General features: G+C 38.1%; 1 protein-coding gene across 8 annotated transcripts in view; it reads right to left on the minus strand.

Moving 5' to 3' along the window:
* The window catches only part of ZDHHC14 (zinc finger DHHC-type palmitoyltransferase 14), a 132,502-nt gene extending 105,030 nt beyond the window's left edge, over positions 1-27,472 (minus strand). For 3 of the 8 annotated variants that reach the window (XR_004496399.1, XM_033512731.1, XM_033512732.1), the window contains exon 1: positions 25,863-27,164. Coding sequence is in view for 7 of the 8 variants with exons in the window: in XM_033512731.1 (XP_033368622.1) it covers positions 25,863-26,113 (251 nt within the window). In the remaining variant the exon portion in view is untranslated. Of the gene's footprint in view, positions 1-25,862; positions 27,165-27,350 lie in introns of those variants that run through there. The other 5 variants (XM_015621222.3, XM_015621220.2, XM_015621219.2 and 2 more) reach the window with 4 other exon arrangements.
* Between the last annotated feature and the right edge of the window lie 448 nt (positions 27,473-27,920).

The following is a 27,920-nucleotide window of genomic DNA, read 5'->3' on the forward strand; positions in this document are numbered from 1 at the left end:
TGCTGGGTATCTGAACATCTCTGTGCACCCGAGTCCCCTTGTACAATAATCCCATATAAATCAACTTTATTATGAGAAAGATGAAACAGTTTATTTTTGCTGCTGTTTAAAAGCAAAACAAATAGTAGCACGATTTAAATTTATTAAGCATTTATTTCAAATAAAAAAAACCCATTAATACATCACAACCAGGAGTTTACATATCTGAAGTTACCAGGAAGACAGTAAACTATGCTAAAAATATATACAAGCATCCTGTTTAGGCCAAGTGGATGACATTATTTGCTGAAAACAAACTTGCCAATTCCTCTGTCCTCTACAGAGATTAATACCATTAAACCTAAGCAGCAGTGAAAAACACGCAGAAAAATCTTTATGGCTTAGCTAATATTTAAAGCAAATTTTAACTACATGTTATGCATGTAAGTTCAGAGGGCTCTCAAATGAAAAATGTGGCAGCTGAGAGGCATATGTCTCAGTCAGATACACATGAAAGCACATGCTGCAGCCAAAGCATTGCCTGTCTCTGAGCTCCTATGCAAGGAAAAGAAAGGTATCAGTATAAATTCCAAAGAAACATTCTTTGCCAATCAGCTGAAATAGTTTCTCTCTCTAGTTGCAGATCCAACTTTTGCAACTGCCACAGAATCCCTTGGCCAAGCAGGGTGAACAATTACACAACTCTCTCATGCATTTTCTAATAATTTAGAGTATATACAAAAGAACATTCAAAAGCAAATACAGATATTTTCAAGAAAAAGGCAGATATAAACTATTATATGGCTTACTGCAGAGATTTTAACCAACAGCCTTAAAGTATCTCAGTAAAAAAAAAAAAAAAAAGAAATTATTTTAATTATTTTGGGAAAAAGACCTGATGAAGACTGCAAACTGTTGCATTTGGCATGTTGTTTTTGTAAGAGAAAACAAGAATATATCCAAGGCAGTATCACCCTTTCACTTGTATTAAATTTCACTGTGCGTGATCTGCACTTCCAGGATTTTGTGTGCATTCTCCGTCCACTCAGGCTGTAATTGCAGGCCTAAACTGAGGGAGCATGCCATCTCAGCTCCCACTTTTCAAAAAAGTTTTGAAGCTTCAACTCTTTATCTATTTCTGATTAAAAGAATTCAAGAGAGAGAAAGTAAGGGAAACATACAAAAGCAGATTAATTACATTTTACATTAAATATCATATGAGTATTTCCACCTCACTTTAAAACAGCATGCTACAGCGTGCACATGTGTACAAAAAGCACTCAAAATTCTCTCCTGGTCATTCCACCACACAAGTAAGGTAAAGAAGAACTGAAGTTCAACCATTTTATCGTCATCTTAGACATTCTAAGGACCAGAGTGCACACAATCATGCTGTCCATCTACTCTTTCATTTCTAGCTTTTTTCCCATAACTTCCAAATGACAGGGACAAACCTTCCACACAATTTTAAGAAAGTACAAAGATCTAAAGAATATCTAACAATACGCTTGTTCTAATTAAAATCAAAATGTAGGGGCGACAAAGAAATTAGTACTCTACTAAATATCTTCTATATTGGTGATACTATGGGAGGAAGGTAAGAGGGTGCTGGGGACAGGTATTGTATCTGAGGGTTTTCCATGGCATTTTCATGGAGAGGAGATGCAGTTATTTTAAAAGGATTTTACAGAAGATTAAAAAAAGCAGCTTCACTACTTTTCCCTTATTAAAAATACCATTTTACATAAAAATGCAGTTTTTCCAAGTGTACATGTTAGGAACAATGAAAACACAGGTTGACAAGTTAAAAAATAAGAGTTTATCGAATACATAAAAGAAAAATAACTGTGGCTATTGTGCAACAGGGTAAACAAAATTTTATTTTCTGCTGCATTTCTGTTAAGTATGATGTAATATAATTCCTTGCCTGCAAGGGAAGAGGAAACCAATTTTGATAACAAGGCTAAATTTATGAAGAAACTGTGCCAAAACTCACCACTCTTTACTTACTCTGTAGAATGACTGACACACCCAAAATAATAATTTGGAATAATTCTTTGATGGGAGTCGCTCACATTTCTGCTGACTGTAACAAAGAAAAACATTTGCTTTCCCCTGTAAGCAACTATGCAAGAGCAGATTTTTAGTAATTACAGTATTTAGTAGAATCCCTGGATTTGGACTCCTGCTCTCTGCAGAGCAACACTAAAACATGCTCAGTTAGGAAAACTACAACTGGTCCACAAAATTTCTCTAACCACTTCTTCATCTTTAAGTAGACTTGCTTTAACATCCTTCAGTCTCCTTACTGTGTATTACTAATACAAGACAGGACTACACAACCAGATGTCAGGTCTACAGACAGCCATGATATAAAATAGTCTCAAATTAGTTTTCCTTCATGTTCAAAGGTAGGCTTTACACTAAACCCTGCTAAACCCTGAAAACCACAGCATCCTCTATAAACATTTCTACAAATATAAAGCATGTCATCTACAATAGTATTTCCTGTATTCCTTTCCATGAGTTTACAGTGGACATGGTACAAATCTTTCTTCCTCAGTAAATGTCTAAATCCCAGCAAACGTCTGGCAGGACACCAAACGTAAACCACTGTGCAAGTAGCAAGAGAGCTGGGGGCTGCACATACTAAGTACTTGAGTAATAGAGTATTTCCCACTGCCTACACAGAAGATTAAAACCTCCTGCTCTTACTGTCATCACAGACGAGAAAAGGCAAGTTAAGGAAATCCATTTGGGTCATTGCATGTCCAGTGGCCATACTCAATGATAATAAGCCACAAAATCTATAGGAAGTATATTTACTGCTACAACTGATCAAAGATGTGGAAAGAGGAGGTTGTTTTCTTTTAGTCTTGCTAAACCCGAGTTGCCAGTAACTTGCAATAAAACATCCCTGAAAGAGGCTGAGAGAACAAGACTTGCACAGTCAGATGTATCAGAGCTGCCGAAACAAAGATGACAATGGGCTTTATGCTATTCTGTGTCTTCCATGATTATATGTGTTTCTAGTCATCTCCAACTCATCAAGGCACATTGATTGTTCTGTTGAGGTATATAAATTAACTGTCCTTGTAGTCCTGTCTCTCCCTGCCCTTATCTTTGGATAATCTCATCCATAAATAAAAACTGAAAACAGACTGGCCTCTTTCCCAGAAACTTTTTAAAGAGAGGCATGGCAGAAATGAAACAATATTTCCACATATACTGCTTATATTGTAAATAGTTTACATCAAAAAATAAATCGTTGTGAGAAGTCAACCTATTTTTCTATTGAGAAGGAAGTCAGACTGGCTCATTTGCAAAGGAGATTTTACAGCTGATTTAATATAATCTTCATTATCTGCTAGAAAGGAAGACCCAGATCTATTTAAACAAAATCCATACAACATAATCTTGGCTCAGCTAACCAAAGTACAGGATCTACTCAAACCCCAACTACAGCACATCCAGACACAATAACAATCCATATTCCAAAAGATATCAAAAACAACTTTGATTTAAACTTCCAGAATACTCTGCAGATACCCATTCTGATTAATTTCCAAGTCTTTCAGATCACTCTTAAGTGTATAAAAGAAAAGAGAGTCATACAAAAGAAATTAACTGAACTATCTGGCATGTTGCTGCATTAAATCAGCAATAAAGTAGTAGACAACAAACTCCAAAGAAAAACCTGGAAGAAAGCTTTACTTCACTTTACCTGCATTCCTTAACCTAGGAAAATCAGAGAAAGAAAATTCATGGACTCTGCAGCAGCATTTTATTAAGTTAGGAAAATAATCAGAAAGTAATTTCAATTTGCAATTTTCTTCTTTCAATTGAAAGAAGACTGTACTACAGAAAAAAAAATCAGAAAAATATTTTGCATTTAAAAAAAGTCTTTTATAACATACAGAAGTGTAGAATAAAGCAAAATATTTAAAGTTAGATCTCCACATAGTATTTCAAAAACAGGCAAGAACAGGCAGCATGGGATGAATAATGAACTTGTTCATCAAAAAGTTTGTTTCTCCCTTGACTATCCCAGCAATTACTAATAAAAACCTTAAAAGATGCAACAGCAAATTTAAAAAAAAAAACAAACAAACAACTCCCACATATTGATTTAATGACCTTTTGTTCTATATCAACGGAGCTTGCCATTTTGCCATTGCCTCTTTGCAAAATTCTGCAATTGATAGTAGTCACAGAAATATTACTATCTTTCAACAGTAATGAAACTGGCTATTGTTCGAGTGATGCCCTATTTTCCCTTTCCCAAGAAATATAATTGTAAGAACTTTTTTAAGTTTTGGAAACACAAAACAATCAAGTCTACTCACTTTCCAGAATGAAACTCTGATGCTGGTAAACCTCACATAAAAAATCCAAGCATATTATGGGATGCCAAACCAGGAAGGTAAGTACTCTGGTGACTACATTTTTGATCTAAAATAACAAAGACATAATTCTATCATTATGAAATGACATACAGAAATCAGACTTCTCAATTAATTTTACCAATTACCCTGTATATACCTCAAAACAAGGCCTAAATCTAACAGAAGTTAGTGTCAGAAAAAAACCAAAACAACAAAGTAGAATAAATAAAGCAGACTTGATGTGTACCCTACAGAAAGTGCTCTAAATCACATGCCAGTCTGAGCTAGGATGGCTATTTACATAGTGCATTACAAAAAAAAAGTAGAATATATGAAGAAACTGTCTGCTGGTTTAAAGGCACTGAAACACCCAGGTCTCTTTAGCACAGAAAGTTTTCATCTAATCTGGTTATACACCTGAAAATACCAACTGAGAATAAAGACTACTACATGATTTTGGGTCAATCTCAATGAAGTATTATAAGTAAGAGGGGGTTCAAACCACTTAATAGGTAATGTTTTCCAAGTGTTCCTAACAGTTACAAATAGATTATTTTTTTAATCTATGACTAGATATTCCTAGATTCACAGAAAATAGAAGTGCTTTCTGTCAGAAATTCAACACAACAAAATATATTCAAGTAGTTAATAGAAAAAATAGAACATTATCTTCTTGATAAGCACACACAAACTTTATGCAAGCATAACTATGAATTTAGAACTAATCCATTACAAGTATTGTATCTTCATTCTGCATGTTACATTCTTCTCTAATTTTTGAGACAGAAATCATTCTTTGTCAGCTAATATTAAAGCTTTAAAAATATATATTTATCAGTCAATGGAAGAAGAAGAAAGACTGCAGAACTACAGCCTTATCCCTACCATTGGTTAATTCTCAAACATATCCAACTGGCGATTGCAGCACCAATTTCAATTCCATTTCTCAGAAAACATTATGAACTTATTGGAAGGACCAACTGAAATGGGTTAGGACAACACTAAGCCCTAACTGATTTGTCTAGCATCACCCACAGCAATATGTTCTTTTTTCTACACATCACCTCAGTAAAGTCTACAATCAAACTACCCTATCCAAAACCAGAAAATAGGTAACACTATTTACCTTAAATTTATCTTTGTCCTGTTTTGTTGGGTTTTCTTCCTTTTTTTATTTTTTCCTAAAATCTAATGTCCTGTGGCAAAGATTAAATTAATTGCAAAGTCCCACTGTCAGGAAACAAGGCAGCCCTATGAAGAAACTCATTTCAGAGTTTTCATACAGTGAACAGGATGCCTCAAAAGCAGTATTTTTAACAGGCATGTGGTGGGGATGGGGAGGAATATATTTGAACTTACAATCTACAGAAAGCCTTTTTACCTCCTCAAAGAGATGCACAATTAATTTACCAGGCAGCTATGATCCATTCCACAAATTTTTAACATTCAACTGTAGAAGCTTTACAGTTCCCATGTAGCTACTTTAACATCAAATATTTTTTTAATAACACAAAACAATACAGCCACAAAATAACAGAAGCATAGACTTCTAGTAAAAGTAAAATAGTTCTTCTCTCTCCTTTTCAATGCACCAACAAAAAAGGAGACCAAGGTGACCATCCCTGATAGAGAGTAGAAGGAGGGCAGGATACCCCAGGTTAGGAAACAAGTTACAAGTTGCCTCTAATGAACAGCCTAGGTTAGTTGTTTGTTGTTGAGTGCTGTAGAGACTATCAGCAGCAGTGAGTGAGAACACCTAGCTACAGCACAAAAACCAGATGTCAAAGATCTGCAAAACAACTGGTTCAGAGGTGGTTGTTACCTATTCAAATTACTTCTTTGAACATTCAAATTAAGCATGGTAATTACAGCCATGCTGCAAGATCCAGGTGTTTTCTTACTGTCAAATTGGTCTCACATGTATTTCAGAAATTATTTCCATAAAAAGCCTGACTACTTGTCCCAGATGTATGTCAGCAGTGCAAGGGAAGCAAACTACCCTCCACCTGCCATTGTGGGCCAGTCTGTTGTCCTGCCAGTCAACTCAAGATCAGTCCTGCAATTTGTTTGCCTACGCTTTCATCACCTGTCTTTGTCTATCTCTAAGTTACCTGGTTAAATTAAGGTTTTCATTACTTATTCTGATACCAAAGCTAGCATGGGACACGTAAACCTACTAAGATAATCCTAAGTACTAGCTCATCCTAAGTACTAGTTCATTAAAATTAATACAAACAGTAAGAACAGATCCTATAAACATTTATTTTATGTAGTCCAAATCAAACATACTTTCACATACTATTGATTTTTAAAATATCTCTTGTCAATGCTACTGAAATTCACTGGAAGGTCATAACACATACTATAATTTAGAAATTCACATATTTAGAGCTCAAATCACATGGAAGCCCTTTGGAAGTTTTGCAAATTTCATCCTACTTTTGATCTTAGTTCAATAAATTCAGGATACTGGACCACACAGTCTCTAATAAGGTAACAGTATAGCAGAATGTGGCTGCAGGCACTTGCCGTTTCCATGTCACATGTCAAGACGGCTGGTAAGTGTACATATACAGCTCCAGGGCTTCCTTGAAACTATGCACGTGCTATTCAAGAAATCAGGCAGGCAAGAGCTAAACACCACTCCTAATTACTTGGTCCAGTCTACCTCTAACCATCAAAGAAGCTGTGGGCATCACCAAGTTCTTCACATCTGCCATTATTCTTCCACAGGGAATAAAAGGTCCCAATTCTTTCCTATTACAACAAAATACATACCATAGGTGACATGAAAAAAATACACCCAGGTCTACAGCACCACTTGTTTCAAAACCCCATGGGCTTTGAAATAGACTAATGAATCACCTTAGCGGGCAATAAAGCAACCTGTATGTACACTCGATTTTTCATACTAATAAGAAAATACATTCACAACTAGCTGATTAATATGAACAAAAAGATTATGCATTACAATAATTTTTTTTTTAAATGTAGTAAGACTGGAAAATACCATCTAATCACTTTGGTAACTTATGAGATTTTTAGTGTCATATTTATTAATTACCTTTCCCAAGACATCAGTGAATATTTATACTGATTTATTCAGACATAAATAGTCTACTATGATTTCTCTAAACTCTAGATTGTAGATTCCTTTTAAAACCCTTATGCAAGTCACAATAGCACCCCTGTTTTTGAAAGTCCACTTTTTAATATATCTCTATGTAGTAACAGTTGCAATGTATTAGGTAACTGACATAATTCTATTCTACTCAACATACAGCACATTCCTTCTCCCAACCCCCAGCTGTGCTGCATTATTAATCAAGACATGAAAAACAACAGTTTCAGACAAAATCTTTCTAGTATTTCACAGATATATTCATGAATAATGGCAGTGGAACCATCTTTGGAAGTTAGTCTTCTTCAAGAAAAGATCACAAATCATTTCAGTTTTACCACGCCTTGCAAACAATTTCAAGTGATGACAATTCCACAATCTCCCTAGGAAATTTATTTCAGTTCTCATCCATACTTTTTCTTGGAAAAGGTCCTTTCCTCTATCTACTAAGCTCTAACCTGAAGTCTTCCTCCTGCAACTTACAAGTCATAATGCCCTGTCACATCCTAAGCAATGTGGAGACCCATTTTTTTATCATAGTTCTACATAAACAAAGGAATAAATGTAACTATTTAATCATCATCCTCTCTGACTAAAATGAACCCCAACCTTTTTTAAGGGTTGTGAGAGGGAAGGGGAAGAGAAAGAAGAAATTCTTGTGATTAAGAAAACTGCCAGTTTTAGTGATGTGTTCTTTGTTTTTGAGAGAAATAAAAGGGATATAAAAAGTTCAGGAAATCAAAGCAAAAATATTCAAAACATTTCTCAATTTAACAACCTAACCTACACATTGTTAGGAAAATAATACCCAAGGGAATACAGCATCTTTCATTATATTGCCTGTATCACTCCATGCACCATCAGGACCATTTGGAAGAAGAGTGAGTTCTCCAGTAAAAGCAACATACTCAAGTAATTAAATACATGCCACTTGGGATCTACAGTAACAGTTTACACTGACATTAACAGGATTTAACCATTTTTGTACACATCCTAAGTATTGGCTGTCATGTCTTCCAAATATTTGAAGATTTCACTTCACAGAAATCAATCATATCTGAGAAGAATAATCTGATCTAATAAGGTTTCTGAATGGATTCTTAAAGCCCTATTTGTCATAGTTCAGTGCCCCTCATCAACAAGTTTCTTTTTACAAATTTTTGCTTTGTTGTTTTGCACAACACAAAGCACACAATTTGTTGAATTGATATCCTGCATATAACCAAGCAATGCTGCAAGGAGGAATGTGCTATTCTGAAGAGTTTGATTTGACTGTGTTACACTCCTACTGACAGAATACAAACACAAATACAGAGATTCTGAAGAACAGTTTCAAGTATAAGCATGTGAAAAAAAGAGAAGGCCATAGGAAAAAACCTGGGTAGATACCATCTTAAAATACAGTGCCTTACTAAAGATATTTCTGCATGTAATAAACAAGACCTTAGAGCTGGCCTTCAATTTGTAGCATGAATTGTGCTAAACACTACATTTCAAGAGCACAACTGCATGTCAGATACTTCTTACTAAAGGACATAGTTTGTGCCCAGTCAAAAAGAAACAAAAAAAGAAAAAAAAAGGAAAAAAAAGTAAATATTGTATCTGTCAGTGGCGATTTTCTCCTTTTCATGTGTCACACTCTACCCTACAGATATATCTTTATTAAACTGATGACATAGCTGTGTTCACAACCATGAGACGAAGAGACAGATGCAGATTTCTGGACTCAAGCTCTCCCAGCAGACAGTCTCATGTATCAAAGTCACAAACAGTAGTAAAATTTAGCTGATGTCTTACCAGAAGAAAAAGAAACCCCCTTTAAAACACTACTGTCATCAAATAAAGAGAAAGGTTTGTTTGTGGATGAATTTTTGCTTAAAGAAAATTCCAGAACTGGAACCTGCCAATACAAGAATCCTGACACACCGCATTCAGCTACCTTAACAGGACATGCTCCACATTCATTTCCACTGCTGCTGAAAACCTTTCAGTCCTGTGGGTCCTTGCTTTAAATGAGGGCAGTCAGTGGCACAATATTATATATGAGGGGTCAGTGGTTCTAAAATGCATTCACTCCCATTGCTCAGAAAGACAGCTGGACACAGTGACCTTCAGACCAAGGTTCATATTTTTTCCCAGGCTTTGTGCAAGAAAAATAAACTCAAAATGGCAAAGAGCCTTGATAACTAGCTGAGGAAGCAGCCAGTGCCAATCTTACTGCAAAAAAACCCATCCCAAGTCATAGTAGAATAATAAATAACAAACAGCAAAGCAAAAGTAGTTTTGCTTCTTCACCCTGACAGCTGTTTAATATTAACTAGGTTTTGTGCCTGCTGATCAACAGCTGAGAAAAATCTCTACTGGAACAAAAATCTTCATCCAGCATGTCTGTCACACACATGCACACACCTCTGGGTTGCCTGTAGTCTGATTAATGCCTGACCCTCTTACAACTACTACTTAAACACTACTTTGGTGCATTTATTCTTTTTTCATCCCTACTAAACCAATACTATCACTAGAGAACCAAGCAGATCTCCTCAGTTTCTTCCACTGGTAAATGAACTTTAGTCCACTTCAGTCAACACAAGATATCAAAAGGTAGAGTCATCTTACAAACTGAAAATAAATTTAGAACTATGATGTATGACCAAAGCTGAAGCAGTAAATTTTCTGCACGTTCAAAACAAAAAAAATAATAAATTAATATTTAATGCTGATATATAAAAAGCACAAATGAAAGCTGATTGTCAGAATCAGAACACAAGAATTATGTTGGAAGTAATGACAAAAAAATGATAGCAAACAAGAAGGTTATGAAGCACTACAATATGAAAATCTAAACCAGTCAATATTGGGCTGGTGTGACTAATTACCAAACTATCTGCATTACATTACCTTGTGAAGAACAGTGTCTTAAGCACAAAACATGGTCACAAAATGAAAAGTGTATACACTAAACATCATTATGTCATGGACTTTGCTAACCTATATTTGCAGCAAATTCCATGTCATCAAGACCTAGGCAGTTTCACTGGTGCACTTTGGTGCACCGCTTGGCTCACTACTGATGTGTACTTAAATCAAACAGCTGCACTTATGCAACGTGCTTAGAACTTTGACTGAAAACAGTATCAGTATTTAGGATTACAAAGTGGGGTTTATATTTTTATTCCTATACAAGCAGCATTTAGCCACACTTGATCAAGTATTCCGTACAATGCATTAGGCACCATGTTAGAAAAAGGTGATGCATCAAGCCACCTTGTTTCATACACCACAGCAGTAGCCTCCTGTGCGGAGCACCCAATTCTATTCATTCACAAATGTATTCTGTTGCCTGCAAAGAGCATCGTCAAACATCTTCCAGTTTCTTCCAGTAACTGCACTGTGAGAACTATGAAAGATAACAGTGGCAAGTAAGTGCCACCTGAACAGCCAAATACCTCCAAACTACAAAGCACAGCAACTCTTCTTTTCTAGTACTCTCATTATCTGTGGTTTCCCTCCTTACTTAGAGGAGCAATGAAAAACAAAAGGAACTTCGACTTATTTGGGGGAATTGCAGAAATGAAGTAAAAATATGCAAGACTACAACATCACTACAAAATTAATGAAGCCCTTGCCCTCACCTTTCCCATCACTGAAACAGGTTCAAAAGCTGTCTTGAGCAGAAGAGGCAGTGCTGCCCCTTTTATGGCTCTCTGAAAAGACCCAGAGGAAGAAGCATCAATCCACAGAACATAACAGTATAGAGCAAGCACATGCAAGTGTTAGTACTACAAGAGAAAAGAAGGGGAGATGATGATTTAGGAGGGAGTATGCAGAAAAGAACAGAGTGCTTGTTTGGGAGCTCACTGGACTAATAATTACACATAGAAAAGCTATTCTAAAACAAACTATGAGATTGCTACATTCAAGACTGCCAAAATGACATAAAATGCCAGCATGCCTGTAGAAGTTAAATTTGATACTCTTCTGCCATGCTCCCCCCTTCCTCTGTCATATGCCTTTTATTTTAAGACCTCCACCTCAAATCCCCCCAGAGAATCCTGCTTCCCTTACAGCTTTAGATGGGACAGTTCTGGAGATGAACTGGAGTTTACACAAAGATGATTTCTGCATAATAACACTATACAGAACTTGAGATTGAGGAAACTGGAAGATAAGTGGTGAATGATGCAATTTAAAGAGATTCTTCATTAATGCTGCCTACAGCCACAGGTGAAAATAGCTCCACAGAGCAGAGCTTAATTCTCAAAACCAGCTATGCTACCAAACTTGTGGTTAGCCCAGCATTGCTCAAAACTGTGATTTCAGAGAAGTTCTGCCTTGCTCTCAGAAAGGCATGTACAGCATAGGCACAGGTATCACATTTGACTTGTTAAAAATCAAGTTCTTGGCAAATGTCAGTACTTTTATGAAGACAACACAACACACATCTTTGAGAGACCACCACACTTGCAGGCTCCTGCCTATGTATAATGAAGAGTCAGAATAACCCACTGTCTCTTCTATATGTAACCTGTAAGCCAATCTCCCAGGTCTTTCTCTCACCACCGTCGTACTGGAAGTCAAAAAAAGAACAACAATGGTCAGAGCTACAGAGCTTCCCTGTCATGAAAGATTAACACAAGAGAAATCAAGAATGGTAAGAAAAGGGAAGAGTATGTCTTGACTGAAAAAAAACAAACAAAAAAACCACCACAAAAAGAATTTGAAACCTTAAAGCATTACCAGTATAACTGTCCATTACAGCTCTCTTTCCTGACCCCCTTTTAAAACAAATAAAGAAATAAACAAACTCCAAAGGAGTCAAATAACAAAGTTTTATGCCCCATGCTGTCATTGCCAGCATTCTTGACTCTGCACTGATGAAGCAGGACTGTCAGTGTTTCATCATTCAGTCTTGTCAACATTTCGTATCTACGCACACCTATTTTTTCTTACTTTCAGGTTCTGAGGTGAGCGGGTTGTTGACAGGATGCAACACACATAAGCATCTTAAGAGTACAGTCCAACTATGTCTAGAGTACTGGATGCAGTAACTGAAATATCCAGCATGGGTAGCCAAAGTTATTACTGCCTTACCTAAAGGTACTAACTAAACATGGAAACAAAACAACTTTCCCTTGAGTAAATTAAACTTATTTCCAGAAGCAAATACTACAGCACTTCAGTTCTTCTCCATTCCTTGCTCCCCCTCAACTCTTCTGCATGTAATAATGAACAACCTTCAAAAACTGTCCATCTTTTCATCAGGACAACTATAGCTGGCTTAGGGTTGCACACATTCTGAATGAATAACAGAACTAGGCAACTCTTATCTGTAGGACTCAACTTCAGTAACAAATTATATGCTCCCTAAATCTTTAACCTTTACTGTGCAGTCAGAAACAATACTTGCAATATAGCTGAAATTAGAATCTTATTATATGTGACTGTTATTTCAATAAAATGACACTTTTTTGTATTGAACTAAGAAACAACAAACTTTTGATCTCCTTTCGCAAATGGCATTTCTTTCTTGCAACAGGAAGAACTAGTGCCAGCAACTACTTATAAAAGTTTCAGAACAGAAAATAAACTTACTTTCATTAAGAACAGCCAACCACTGGGTAATTGCACCTTCAGACTATCATTTAGTAACTTCAACTGTTGGTTAAAGTTTTCTAGGATGCAATAATAGAAAGGTATGTGCATTGGGAAGGGTATATTTACCTTTTAATCGAGCTGGATATCAGCCCATAACAGTTTCACTTACTGGGACTCAAGTATGTCAGTTGTTTTTCACATATCAGACTGTTTGGATTTTCACATTCATAGTCAGTTGTCTGTTTCCAAAACTCTTCTTAACTATGAGCTCAGTAAAAATGCAAAATTATTTTACTCCACCCAGTCCTTATAGGCTTTCCTCTGCAATGTCCCTTTGACCTCCAGAACATTACTTTTGATATACTCAAGTACTGGAAATGAGATTCCAGCTTTCAGAGGCTAGTATTAAAAAACAATACACAGTGTAGCTTGATCCTAAAAGAGTCTGTGGAGGAAAAAAAACATATTCTACTCTAAAGATGAACTCTGATCTCATCAGTGATGAGAAGTCTCAAAGCCTCCACACCTCAAGGTGAAGACAGCCTTCTGAGCTTCGTGTCTCATAAAAGAATGATTACCCTTCCAAGGTCTTATACTGAATGAGATTAATCTCTGTCAGATTTCAGTCCACAACTTCTTCCCCGTCTTCTGCTCTATAGACAATTCCTTCTGCTCTAATTAGCTTTAGGTGTCTTATTTAACAAAATCATTTTAAAGGCCATTTTTTAATCGCACTGTGAATAGAGACATACACTCCGACAGTCTCTTGCATGCAGGCTGCTAAGACTTCCATTAACTGCATTATTGTCCTTCTTTTAACCTCCTAAGCTGAAAGTTTCAACATTTACAATATTAAACAAACCAACAAAACAAAAACCCCACCCAAGCAGGCAACTAAATGGGACTGTGAAGAAATATGCTACTTCCCTATGTTGCATGCTATCTAAGCTGAAGCTGGGAGAAATGGCAAGGATTGACAATACTCACTCCCTTCCTGGTATAGTTAAGCATATTTTGAGCTAACTCAGCTGTTTTTATGAAGACTAAAGTCAAGACACATTCATTGAGCTTTCCATAGGCTCTGCTATGAAATGCAATACAATACATTGCCTCTGCAGTCTGGAAACGGGGAACAGACTACCCAAGAAAAGATGCAGGAAGAAACACTGCTTCAGCTACTGCCCCTGTGTTGTGTTAAAAACAGGATGTCTTTAAAAAAAAAAAAAATTAAAAAAATCAGAAAAGCCCTAAGATATGCCCAACTAAGGGGTGCTATTTGAAAGATGCTGCAGTTCAAGTTCTACAAACTACAACCCAGTTACTTCAGATGTAAAGTATGGTTAAAAAGCCAGAACTCCCGTAGATTTTCATTAAGAAACTAAGATGTTCTGTTTGCACCCTCACAGATGTCAAAGAGCCAAGACTACTTAACAAGTTTCCTAAAGTTGGGATACAGCGCCAAATCACAGCGAAGACGAACTGACAACCTCCCACCTCCCACAAGTAACATTTTTTCTGAATTTTTAGGGATTCAGCTCGGTGACTTAAGCAGCAGAAGGTTTTTCTTTGTGTGGGCAGAAGGGAAGGTTAGGCTTTGTGCAGGAAGGGAACTCCCTGAAGTGGCTCACCATTTGGTGGGGAAAACAGCAGAGCAAGACAAAAGAAATGACATCTAAGGTCTGGAGAAGGGAAGAGGTGGGTCTGTCCCTTTCAACACTCAAAAACCATCCGATTCATCTTCCTACAACGGAGACTTGTAAACAGAAAGGAAACTGGGATGCTCCTATAAAATACTCTCAAGTTTTGTTTGAATTCTTGGGCAGAATGTCAACTTCTGACCTCTCAAACAAAGCAGGCAGATTTACAGACATAAGTTCACTCTAAAAACCCAGTGCTTTGGCTATGTGGTATAAGAAGATGTCCCCCTTGGCTTTCACCAGCCTTGGAGAAACTTAATTCTGGTAACTGCTATGGGACAGAAGAGATTCACACACACATATATATATATATATATATGTTCAATTAAATACACTCTGTATCATTTAAGCTTTCATATTATTTTATTTTCAGTTTTTAATCCAGAACTGGACACCTGCCTTGCTGGAATTTTTTACACATTAATTTTTTTTAAGCAAATCACCCTTTAAAAGGAGCTTGGACTAATATGACATATCTAGGGTGTTTTCCATTTCCCAAAGGTAACTAATCCAGCTTTAGCAGCTTCTCAGACAAGCCACTTCATTCATATCTAGGCATTCAGAAGCTGGAACACACTATCTCTTAAGGTACAGAAGCTGATCTAAAACTGTTTTTGCCAAGTAGCAGGCTCAGGGAGGAAGCTGAACCTGCAGGATCTGAAGGACTTTTTGACCTGGCTCAAGCACTAGTAGACAAACCCCATGATTTCACATATCTGCATAATGATATAGGCAAACAGTGCAGATTATAGGGAAAAAAAGAAAAAAGATACATTCATTTTTTATGACTATGAAAGGGAAAAATTAAGTCTATCAACATCACTTTACTGCCTTCACAGCCCTTGTACAGCAACAGTGATCTTAGCCTATTAAAAGTGAACAAGTGTCTAGGAATATTGACGGAAGGAGAGAAAAGTTTATTGAAAGCAAGACAAGGACAACCTGATGAGCATATAACATTGCTGAAACAGTTGTATATAGAGACATTCTTCTGCATGAAATTTATTAAAATTTAATGTTGTTATTTATAAGAAAAGAAAATACTAACCATAATTCAGCAATAGCTAGATGAATAGTACAGGGCAAAGCTTGGTGAGGAACAGCAGAAAAAAACAGGAAAAGAGCCACCAAAAACTACTGGAAAATGCACTTTGAACTGAGAAAGCCACATTCAAGGGTGAGAAAAGAGAAGGGTCAGGAAGAACAGCTATGACCTTTACTTGGCAATTTTAAGTTTCGTTAGACTGAGACTTTAGGTTCATATTTTATGACTAGATAAAACTGAAGTTCTCATAAAGTATGCAGGTGATAAATGAGTCATCAAAACAAGATTAAAATTATCTTGCTAGATGAAAAACCTCTTGCTTTGCTGTGTTATGATAAATTCTCTGATTTTCACAGACAACACAGAGCAGCTGAGGTAGGATAGGACCTCTGAAAATTCAGTCTAACTACTCCAGATCAAAGCAGGGTCAGCTAGAGGAGAGTGCTCAGGTCTATATCTGGTTGGTTTTCAGTAAGTCCATAGTCTTACTGGGCAACCTAAGCCCATGTCAAGTCATTCTCACAGCTAAAAAAAATCCCCACAAATCAAAACAAATAGGCAAAAACACTAAAAGAAAGAAAAAAAAACCAAAAACAAAAAAAGGGAGAGAAAAAATCCCCAATCCTCCACTCTTCTTTCTTCTGTTTTAATGGTAATTTATTTTGTGTCCAAGGCTCTTCTTTTTCACTCCCTCTCCCCAATCAGGTACTTATTAAACAGGATTCCCCCATGAGCTTTCTCTTCTCCAAACTAATGCACTGAAGCAAATCAGAAGTGCATATGCTCTTAACAGTGCACTCCAATCTTTGGTATCATACCATGCATCACACTTCTTGAACCCATCTACCCTGACTAATGATACAGTTTACTTGCTGCTCCCACACTCAGTGCCTCTCAGCCTTGGAAAGAATTCAAATCCTATTAAATAATAAAAGTATCTTAAAAATTGTATTTTTTCCTCATATAGAAGCATTATGAGCTTCAGCTCTAAGGAAACCATATTCACAAGAAGCAAGTTTATTAATGAGTTGCAATGCTGACAAGACAAGTCACACCAATTCTAGCTGTTACTTTTCTTTGCAGTACTTATAACTGCTCTACACAATTCCTAATAAGGAACAATTATAACTCTTCCATATACAAACTGAACACTAGAAAACCCTTTTTGCTAATAAAAGTATTTGCTAAGAAACATGCATAGATGTGCCATGAAAACCCACACCACGTGTACAAACAAGCGTGCCAGCAAAATTTAAGTACAGGCTGGTCTGACACTTGCTTCTCTGCCCAGAATCATGGCATTCTTAACCAGTGGGGTATCTCACAGTGTAATGAACATGCAAGACCAGGACTGCAAGCTCCTGATATACAGACAGTGATACACAGTTCAAAAAAAGAGGGAATACAAAATCTATCAAAATCAGGGTAATTTTGTATTGGTTCCATATTTGCAAGGTGGGGGGAAGAAGAAGCTTCCAATTCTTGACCTTGTTTTTAATCTACGTTCATAATTTGTAGTACTATGCCAAATATTTATGTTAAAATACTAACAAATTCTAATATATCTGTTTCTTGCTCTTAAGAGCTGATATATATTGATCATATGTTCAAGAAATGTGTACTAAAGCCTTCAAACTAATTTCATAGATTCATTCAAAGCAGACAGTGTAAAAATGGTATCTTGCACTTAAACTATAACATGAAATTCACAAACTTCAGATTTTATGTACATCAGCTTCTGAGTTCATGTTCTCTGTTTTCAATTTGGTTTTCAGTATTCTATTTGATTTGTTTCACAATTTTTTTTAATAAGACTAAAATGTATAGAAGCAGCTTAACTGACTCTACATTTACCACAACAAATGCACACTGCCAGCATTTATTGCAGTAAGCAACTTCAGGGGACAGCAGGGGTGGAAAAACATACAACAAAACCAGCTGTGATCTCATTAGCCAAGCTCATTATGTAAGACCTCATTAGGCACCATCCCACAATAATGTGAATAAAACCTATGGACACTGATGAAATGGAAGTGATCATACACAGAATTGCAGAATCATATATAATCATATAGCACTACACCACCCTGTCAACTTCGTAGCTGAAGTTCTAGGATCCATTTGGGTAAGAGCTCCACTAATGCACACTGCAAAAAGCCCATGGTCAGGCTTTGCAAATGCAAAGCCCCCTTTGCGTATTCACTGCAGCATAAGCAGGAGCTCAAATACTAACAGAGTAAGGGAGAGGGCATGTGTTTCCCAAAACTGAAACTTCAAAACAACTTCAGCATCCTTCTGTAAGTATGTTTCATGTTACTATCATTTAGTACTTCTGTAAGGTGAGAAATATAAACAGAATTTTATTTGGGGCTATTACATATAGGCTTCATCTTGGTTTCTCAATTTATTTTTTTCTTTGATTTGTAAAAAATTTATCCACTTTACAGTTTTGTATTCAGCTCTGAAAAACAAATGAGCTGTAATTATATGAAGTTTAATAAATTTTTGGTTGTTCCAGCTGACTTCAGGGGATTTTCCTCCTTTCTCCATCAGCTTTGTCACATGAAAGATGAACTGCACTGCCATGTGCAAACATTTACTGGCAACCTGGACCTGAAGTGATCATCAGTTACTACAGCCTCACTTGCAAGAATCACCTATCAGGATAAGAAAAATTTTCTAGGTGAAGCTGTTTAAAATTTTAAGCAATTTTTCAAAATGTTCCAGTATTTTAAGCTAGTGCTTTAGGATTTTTTGACTGGGCCATTTTGAAACAAGCACGCAGCTTATAAAGTTAAAAATATTCCTAGATTTCTCCTCTTCTGCAGCAATTTTCACTTTCTCATTAGTTTGTGTTTGAGTGCTACAATCAACAGTTCAGTGCTCCACTAGAACAGAGAGACCATTTACATTAGAAACTTTCTTTTGCTGGGGTTTTTAACTACTTAAAAAGTAAAACTCAGGTGTTAAAACCCAGATATTTTTTAATACAGTATTTTTTCCACCCCTCCCCCGCCCAGATCCAGAAGGCAACTTCTTGGTCGTCCAGATCCACCAGAGATACTTTGTTTTGTATGAAAGGCCATTTAAAAAATAATAATGCAATATGACAGCTATGACAGAAATGAAATCATGTAGCAAAAAAGGTATTTTTGCATAATTAGTCAAATTTTCAACATGAATGAAAATAATACTTCACACAAACCTAAACATATGATTCCTGAGAAACTAACTTGAAAATACACCTGAAAAGACCATCTTTCCTTTAAAACACAAATGGAAATCTCTGCAGAGCTGATATGAGAAGACTTCCAGACAGCCACATAACAATACCAGTCTTTCAAGAAGAGCAGATAGAGATTTCAATAGTGTAAGGTTATTTAACATGACCACACTAGTCTCCAAAAGATACACTTTATGCCTTTAACACACATTTATTCAGAAAAAAGAGATAGCAGCACCTACTCAGGGAAGGACAAAATAAAACAGGCATAATATGCGGATATCAACAATAGAAACCTCAAATTTTTGAGTGATAAATTAAGATAGATTTTATCAAACAACTGTCACAAGATTACAAGTCAAAACATATTCTGGAGATTCAAGATGTAGAGAAGTATTAGCCATCAGCATTTGTAAATACATACATGCATATATATACACACACACATACATACCTATATATACAAGAATAACTAAACTATTAAAATTACTAAATTATTAAAATTACTATTAAAATTTTTGCCCCTTCTCTGGAATGAATATAAAATATTCCAGGTAAGGATTTACACCTATCTGTAGCACTTATGGTGAGCCTAGAAATCACCCACTAGCCAACAGTGATGGAATTTCCCAAGGGTTTGGGTAGCACCAGGCAAAGCTGATGTTCACTTTTCACTCTGCAGATGCATGTGTATTGATGATCCAGAGCTACACGGTGATTTCCTTAAGGTCCCCAAATGATATAGTCTCTGAGAAGCAAACAACCCAGAAGCTGACATTCCATTAGAGCACTATAGTCTTTATTTTCATTTCCCTGCACCTCCACAAAGAAAAAATGGAAATATAAGTAGAAGGGAAAAAAAAAAAAGTGTTCAAAACTTTTCCATGAAACAGCAGATAAAGGCCATCAACTAAGCTGAATGCAAATAAAACCAAACCCAGACACAAACAAAACAAAACCAAACCACCAAAAACCAATAAACCAAATACCCTAATAAAGAAAAAAAAGCTGTTTAACAGCTGTTTTGGAAAGCAATTTAGCATTACAAAACCATTATAAGCTTTTGCAGTTTCAGAAGTAAAGAAGACATGGCTTCTAAAAACATGAGAGGTTATCCTTCCTTTTGTTATCCTCACAGAATTTTATTCTGAAAAATGAAGCATTTAATCATTGTCCATTTCCATGATCTAGCCTTGAAAACAGAAGTGCATGACCTAATATCAAATGCCATTAGTTAATTTCTGGGCAGAAGGATTTCAGTTTGTATCATATAATTCATTCAAAGCAGGTTTACAAGTTTATACTGACATACCTGTTCAGTGACATGCTACTTTTGAGATATGGGTGTATGAAACTACACTCTTTTGGCCAGGGAGAAACTTCAGCATTCACACTTGCTCAGATCACTGACAATTTAGGAGATTAAGCAAACTGTTTTGCACTGAAGGAAGTCCCTCGTCAAGAAAAAAGTATTAGATATAGTTAGTACATGAGAGATATTTGATCCTGACAGTTAACATTTTCAGGGCAGTTAAGTACAAAGAATAAACATTCTGCTTGGAATGCATACGGTCCCTCAGAAATTCATGGTATCATTTACTCAATACAAAGTGTAAACCCTAAAGATTAGACTTACTGAAATTCCATGTCTTTTTCACTAAGTTTTTCACTAAGTTATCAGAGATGTATAGTATGACAAAATAAGGAACAGAAATGTTCCCCTGGTTTAATTTCAATGACAGGTTTAAAAAAAAACACAAAACAACAAAGAAAACTGGGAGAAAAAAACATCTACTCAACACTGCACTAACCTATGTCACCATGCACAATTAGACAGTGACTGCCTTCCACATAGAAAAAGATGCAGTTCTCACTTTAAATAATAGCTTGTGTACTATGATCTTTGCTTTAAAATCCATTTTGACATCCTCAGCAGGAAATGCCCCATAAGTTTAGAGCAGCCCTTAACAGTTGGATTGAAGTCAGATTGGTACCACTTCCTTCTAACAAACTCATAGTTTAAGGACATGGTCATCAAGAGACACAAGTAACTTGTCTTAAGAGCAGAACAAAGATAAAGGAGGTTATTAGATGAACATTCTACCTACTTGGCATACAGCCTCATGCTAAGAGACCACTTCTTGCAAGAGCAGAAAACACTTGCCATAACATGAGAAGGGCTGTTGATACCACAGTGAAAATGCTCAGCTTACTGACATGACTGTTTACACACAGAGGTTTGTCTCAGTGAGCAGCAAGTTACACCACTTCACCATAGATGTTCAATATTGAACAATCCGCACACAGCATCAGAAAGTGTGACTCATGAATGTCCTCCAGTCACACTGGTTTTCAAAGTGGGAGGCATGGAGCAGGTTGCCAGCAACTGCGAGAGCACAGAAATCAATGGTTTGTACACACGTATGCACATAAACAGCCTCAGCTTAAATATTTTTCCGGCAAGCATCTTTTGCAATTACACAAATGCTCATAAAAAAAAATTTAAAAAAATTAAAAATCAAGTGTTAGTTAACTCAAAACAAACAAACTAAAAAACCCTCCAGCTTGCTGAATCAGTGCAAGTGTCAAATGGTATCAGAAGTGATAGGGCTCTGATTCACATTTACAGAGAAAAAAAGCTGCACTGCTTCAGCCCTTGCAGCATCCTACCATCTGCTTCAACCTTCTTCCAGAGTCACTCACCCTGCAAATAAGTTGACAGAAGAAAACATGACCGTGTCCGAGTCAATTCAGTTCAGTCGGCAGCTTCACTTAAACCCACATTTTATAGCAAGTTTAATTTGCTAGCCTGAGCTGAAGCAGCTCAGGTGCAGACATGTTCCTTCCTGCTCCCTGCCCAGAGAGGCCCAAGAGGAAAGGGAGCACTCAGAGGCAACTCAAAGTAGCAACATAGCTGAGGTCGTCAGCCACCACTCTGGAAATTGTGATCTTGTGCATCCACATGAGATTTGCCATTTAACAACAATATGTTTGTTTCACAAATCCTACTGTGTTAAATATGTCATTCAGCCTCCATCTTGCTTTCCTGTAACCTATAGAAACAGGACTCCAAATGACCATGAGCATAAATATGTATCTTTTAAATATGTATACCTAGCTAAGTGCAGTCAGTAAGAAGTATGTTATTTCTGCCTCTATTGCACAAATAAAGGACTTCACATACATGTAAATACAATGGTTGAACTGGTTACACACAGCAACAGATCTGCCCTTCAGTCACAGATGCTATCTTTGCTCTGTGGAGAGGAATTTGTTTTCTAAGCTTTAAATGCAGCTACCTTGAGAAATGAGTGCTAAAAAGTTTGGAAAAATATATGTCTGTGTACAGGTGCAATGCAAAGGGAAAAACCAAAATGCAACATGAGGCCAAATTTACATGAAAACATTAAAAACAGCTAAATAACTCAAGGTTAGGGTTAGGAAAAAAGTTTCAAGGTAAAGTAATATACACAAACTTCAAAGACAAATTCAGTAATTTGCGGTGTCTCGTCTTGAGCAATAGTTTTTAAGAACAACCCAGCATAGCATCCCTCTTAGGACCCAAAAGTGCTTGCAATCATTCATGTTATATTTAATAAACAAGTTACAGAAATAAAACTGCTTGTTATTTGCATTCTCTTCCTTTGGAAAGGGAGGGAAGCCGTAGTTATAAATATTTTACCTACTTGAAAACTCATGGGTTGTTGTTTTTCTTTTAAGAAAATTCTGGCTTATCTCTTTGAAAATGAAAAAGAACAGTGAAATGATAAAAGGAAAAAGTGGTGATGCACTTCCAGTATATGAGAGATAAAAGTCAACAGAGAGAAAGGAATAAAACCAGCTGAAAGCAGGAGCTGGAGAAAGTAGGCAGGAATAAAGCACAAAAGCATAAATATAAAGAAACAAAGATTACAGAGGCATGACTCAATGTCAAAAGCTATACAGGTCAAGATGCATGACATACGTTTGCTGTTGGAGACATAGGATTTGTTGACTGTGAGAAATGTATTTCTCCCCTGGAGAGTATTCCAAAGCAAGAGATACAGCTCTGGATGTATGGATGTCAAGAGTAAAATAGAAGGGAGGGAAATCACACTGAAGGAACAAACAAAGCCACAGTATAAAGGACAACTGTTTATGTTAGCATGATGCTTTCCAAGGAATTAGCTGTCAAAGTAACCTTTCCTACTTCCTCCTTTCCCAGCCTTTAACTGGGGAATGATTTGAACCCTGAGTACCCATTTTCAAGTTTCCAAAACCAAAGGGAACAAAACAATTTATTTCTACTGTAGCAAAAAAGAACAAACATTTCCAAGAACATACAGGGTACCCTCCTCTTCAGTGGCAGTTTGACCTTATGTTTCAGATACACACGGCACACATTCATTTAAAAAACACTTTGCTCCACAGGTACATGAAGGATTGAAAAGCATTTCTGTCATATTCAATAAATGACTGGTTAATGAGGTATGCCATAATCAAATCACCCAATAAGGGCAGTGACACTTAACGCTCAGCATGTTATCACTCATCATTAAATAGTAACTTCACACTACTAGGAACAGACACAAGTAGAAACTGCTTGAAAGTAACACTTTCCAGTAAGAGACTCCCCTTTTTTTCTAACATTAACAATGCTCTGCAGTTTAACCATCACAGATGTACTGAACACCATTCTCATAGTCTTTAGATTTGGGTTTTAATTAGCCTTCAGAGCATGAGTAATAACTTTTCAATGCAAGTGTTTTCTAAAGACCAAAATCTACCTTATGATTATAAAAATGAGATACCATTGCCACCCTCTTCTTTGATTTTCCTTAGGAGAGTGCAAGTGATACAAGAATGACTCAAGACCAGTACACACAAAGAATTTATACAGTTCTATTATATAAAGCCCAAGATTCCTCTCTGCTTCAAGACTGACAGTAAGAATAAGCATCAACTATATATGAAAATCCTTGACTAAAAATCTTGTCAATCACATATGGTTACACTGCAAATATTCTCAAAGACATGATGGAAGTTGCAGAATTCAACACTGGTAGAGCATGTAGCTCACAGCAGTGATGAAATCAGAAGGTGATGAACAGCTAGCAGCTCATCTTGCTTTAGCAGCTCTGAATCATGCAGCTGTAAAGGAAATTTCTCTCTTAAAGATCAAAGTGTTAAAACATATAAATAAATTGCAAATGGTGGCTTAATAAATCAGTTTTACAATCCTGATTATAAAACATTATACTTTCAATCCTACATTTACGTTCTGGTATCTGCAGGAAGTCCAGCAGGCTTCAGAGGCTGTGCTGAAGGTGATGAGACTGCACACAGACAGATGTGTCAGCCCACATAGGAACACTTTCCAAAGGCTTAATCATGGCAAACAGAATAGAGTAGCACCCAGTCCTAATGCAATACTATCAGGTTACACCTTTAATACCCGTTTAAAATCAGCAAAGTAAACACACTTGCAGTGTGGATACCATCATCGCCTGTGTTATTTCAACTACTCAAATGATACTCAAGCAGCTTCATAGTGTCTGCAGAAGATTTACATTTAATAAGCCCCTCTAAAGTAACCTGGAGCCCACTAATGACAATTTATCTACTGAGCTCACATGTACATTTAGCCACTAGTTACCTGCTGAGCATTTTTACCTTCTTTACTGCTACCACTATTGTTAAGATGATCTGCATTTAACAGGTACAATTTAGGGTTTGCTAATGCCCCTATCTCCTTGCTTGAAGACACCAAGTAATGAATGACCTGTTTTTCAACTGTTTTTTTGCTGTTTAGCAAAACAATTTCTGGAGGCAGCATTGAAGTTTAACTATAAATAATAGTTCGTATTGCAGAAAAAAAAAAAGTAATTTGAAGATATTTTTCTACCACAAGTTAAACTACAATAATTTAAAGCAAGTAAAGGAGCACCAACCCTTTAACAAAACTCAGCTGTTCTTACAGGAAGTGTTTTAGCAGCGTAAACTTCTTTGTACTTGGTTCCTAAATAAAAGTAACACTATATTGCTCACATTAAGTGTCTAATTCTTTACTGCCATATGTAGTTAATTTAACTACTACAACATAAGAGCAAAAATCAGAACATCTGATTTGCTGTCACTATGTGTTCACTTCATACAGATGAAAAAGACTCCAGAGTACAGAGAAAAAGGCCCTAGAAGGATGCCAGAAGCTTACTTAAAAAAAAATACAGTCCAAACCTCCAAAGCCAATGTAGCTTAAACTAAGACTAAACTCACAAGTTATCACAAAGAGAAAGTAATGCTGTTACCTAGTGGTGGAAAGCTAGGTACATGCAGAATTGTACAGCTTTTTTTTTTCCTCCTCACTTGAAATTCTCATCTACAAGCTATTAAAATCATGTCAAGAGAAAAAAACAAACATGCCTGATTCATAAACTAATGAAAAATATCACTTTTCTTGCATTCAGTTCTGTGATGAAGGGTCAGTATTTTTGCCAGTTTTCATTCTTAGAGTAAGTGACAAACGAGGAGCTTCATCATTTCCTGGTCATCCCAAACCTGCTGTTTTACACTCCTCTTTCAACACCAGCAAGACTGGAAACCTGTGGTATAAAAGCAACTTCAATCTTAATTCTCATTAGTTTTCCACAGAGCATGATAACCCAAACTGTATTGTGCACCCCTCAGCATCTTATCAGATCATATTTTCAATTACACAGATCAATATTAGTGGAATTCAGTCAGCATTCTCTCCTGAACAAAAATGTTAACTTTGCTTTCAGCCAGAAAATAAATGACTAGAGGAGAAGGAATACATGAAGACTTTAAAGTTACTTACTCAAATGCAAAGAAGAGTCCACTGGTGACCAAGATGAGAACAAGAGTCAGGTAGAAGACTCCAGTCTGTCGAGCCATCATGATCCTCCCATTGCAGAAGAACTTGTTTCTTCCAGGAAAAACCTCCCATTTTCTCTTGGGAACTGATTTCTTTTTCTTATGGGGAGACTCCATGGGAGACGAAGAGCTGTGTGTGCTGATCTGACTGTATTCACAGTCTTTCATGGGCCCACTACCACCTCCAGGAGTCATCAAGAAAGAGTAAAATGTGGGGAGAACCCCACCAAAAATATATACAAATATGTATGTGCAAATATTCTTCTGGCCAAGAGAGCCCTCTCCACCAGCCCCAGTTAATAAAAAAAAGCAAATAAAACTCTGCTACCAGACTAGCAATAGGTGTATCATGCAAACACCACTTAACTCTTCAGAAACCAAAGCTGTCATATCAGAAACGCTTGAGAGGGATCCTTCCTTCCTCCACCAGTTACAAAACAACCACGTAGGACAATCCTTTTAAAACAACTTATCACAAAACAGGACAAAAAGAAAAAAAAAAAAAAAAAAAGTAATTATAAATCAGTTAGGCTCTCAAAAAAAAAAAAAATCAAGTCTTTTTTTATCAAGTTTATTTTCAAGTGGGAAAGCTTTTTCCTTCCCACGCACACCCTGAGAGTTTTCTCCGAGGGTCAGAAGGTTGGTCAAGGCAAGGTTTAGCAATCGAGTCTATCATTCATAGAGATTTGTTATAATCCTTCTTTGCGCAGCAGATTCCACTGCTAAAAATGACCATTCCTAAGACGTTCCCTCGAGAGACACGCGAAACAAATCATTAAGGGGGGAGGGGAGGAAAAAGAAAAAAGAAAATGAAAAAAAAAAAAAAGAAAAAAAGAAAAAAACAGGCAAGTAAGGAACCAGCAACTCCAGCTTCCGAAGAACACTTGAAGCTCTCCTCTTCCTGAAGCCGCAGTCCAGCGGGAAGCGGCCGCCGCTCCGCGCAGACCTAGGGGCGCAGGGCTCCCCTGTCACCACTCCACAGCAAGGGATTCTCCCGAGCCCGTGGCAGCCCGGGGCACGGCCGGTCGCCGACAGACACCAGCGCCTCGGGAGCAGGTCCTCCTCATCCTCCCTGCCCGCGCCTCCCCCTACACAACAGGTCCCCGCCGCCGCCTCATGCTCCCCAGCGCCTCGGCCCCGCGGGAGGGAGGTTGGGAGGCAGGGGACAGGGAGGCTCCACCGCCGCTAGATCTCTGCCAGGACTTCTCCCTCCCCGCACCATCCTCGCCGCCCGGCTCAGCGCCGCCGCGGCCGCTCGCACCCCGCCCCGCCGCAGGCTCTCGCCCACGGCCCGCGGCGGTGCCGGGCCCCCCCCCGCATCCCGCCCCCTCCCCCGGCGCGCAGGAGCGGCTCCCCGCCGGCGTCCCTGGCTTCGCTCTGCTCTGGCCCCGCAGCAAGGTGAGAAAAACGCCCGGCTTCCCCCTTCGCGAACCAGAGAGCGGCGACTTTCTCTTCACCCTTCTTTACGAGCCTCTATCCAGGTTTCCCCCCGGCAGCCAGACCCCGAAGCAGCAGCTGCCACCACCTCTTCATTTTCAGGGGGAGGCGGTAACCACCGCAGCGCCGGCCGCCCGCCCGCCCGCGGGAGGAGCCGGCGGGGGACGGCACCACACAGGCGCGCACCCTCCGCCGCCCTCGACCGGTCGGTCACTCAGCCGATTCTCGGCGACAGGGCAGCGGGTTCCATGCACCAGGTGGCCCGGCCCGGCCCTCTCCCCGGCCACGGGAGCGCGGTGACTGCACTAACTCTTCTCCATCGCCACCTCCCCGCAGGCGGCCGCCCGCCGGCCGGGCTGGAACCACGGGCAGCGAGCCGGGCAGCGGCTGTCCGCGCTGGAGCCCCGCTCCCCCCGCCGCCACCTCCCGTTCAGCCGAGCCGCCCCCGACCCACACTCCGCTGAGCCGCGAGCGGTGTGCGCTGCCAGCCCCGGGCGCCAGCCGCGTCCTGCCCCGCTGCCGGGCCGAGGGCGAGCGAGTCCCGCCAGCGAACGATGGGCACGGA

Source organism: Parus major, chromosome 3 (assembly GCF_001522545.3).
Source record: "Parus major isolate Abel chromosome 3, Parus_major1.1, whole genome shotgun sequence".
Classification (NCBI taxonomy): domain Eukaryota; kingdom Metazoa; phylum Chordata; class Aves; order Passeriformes; family Paridae; genus Parus; species Parus major.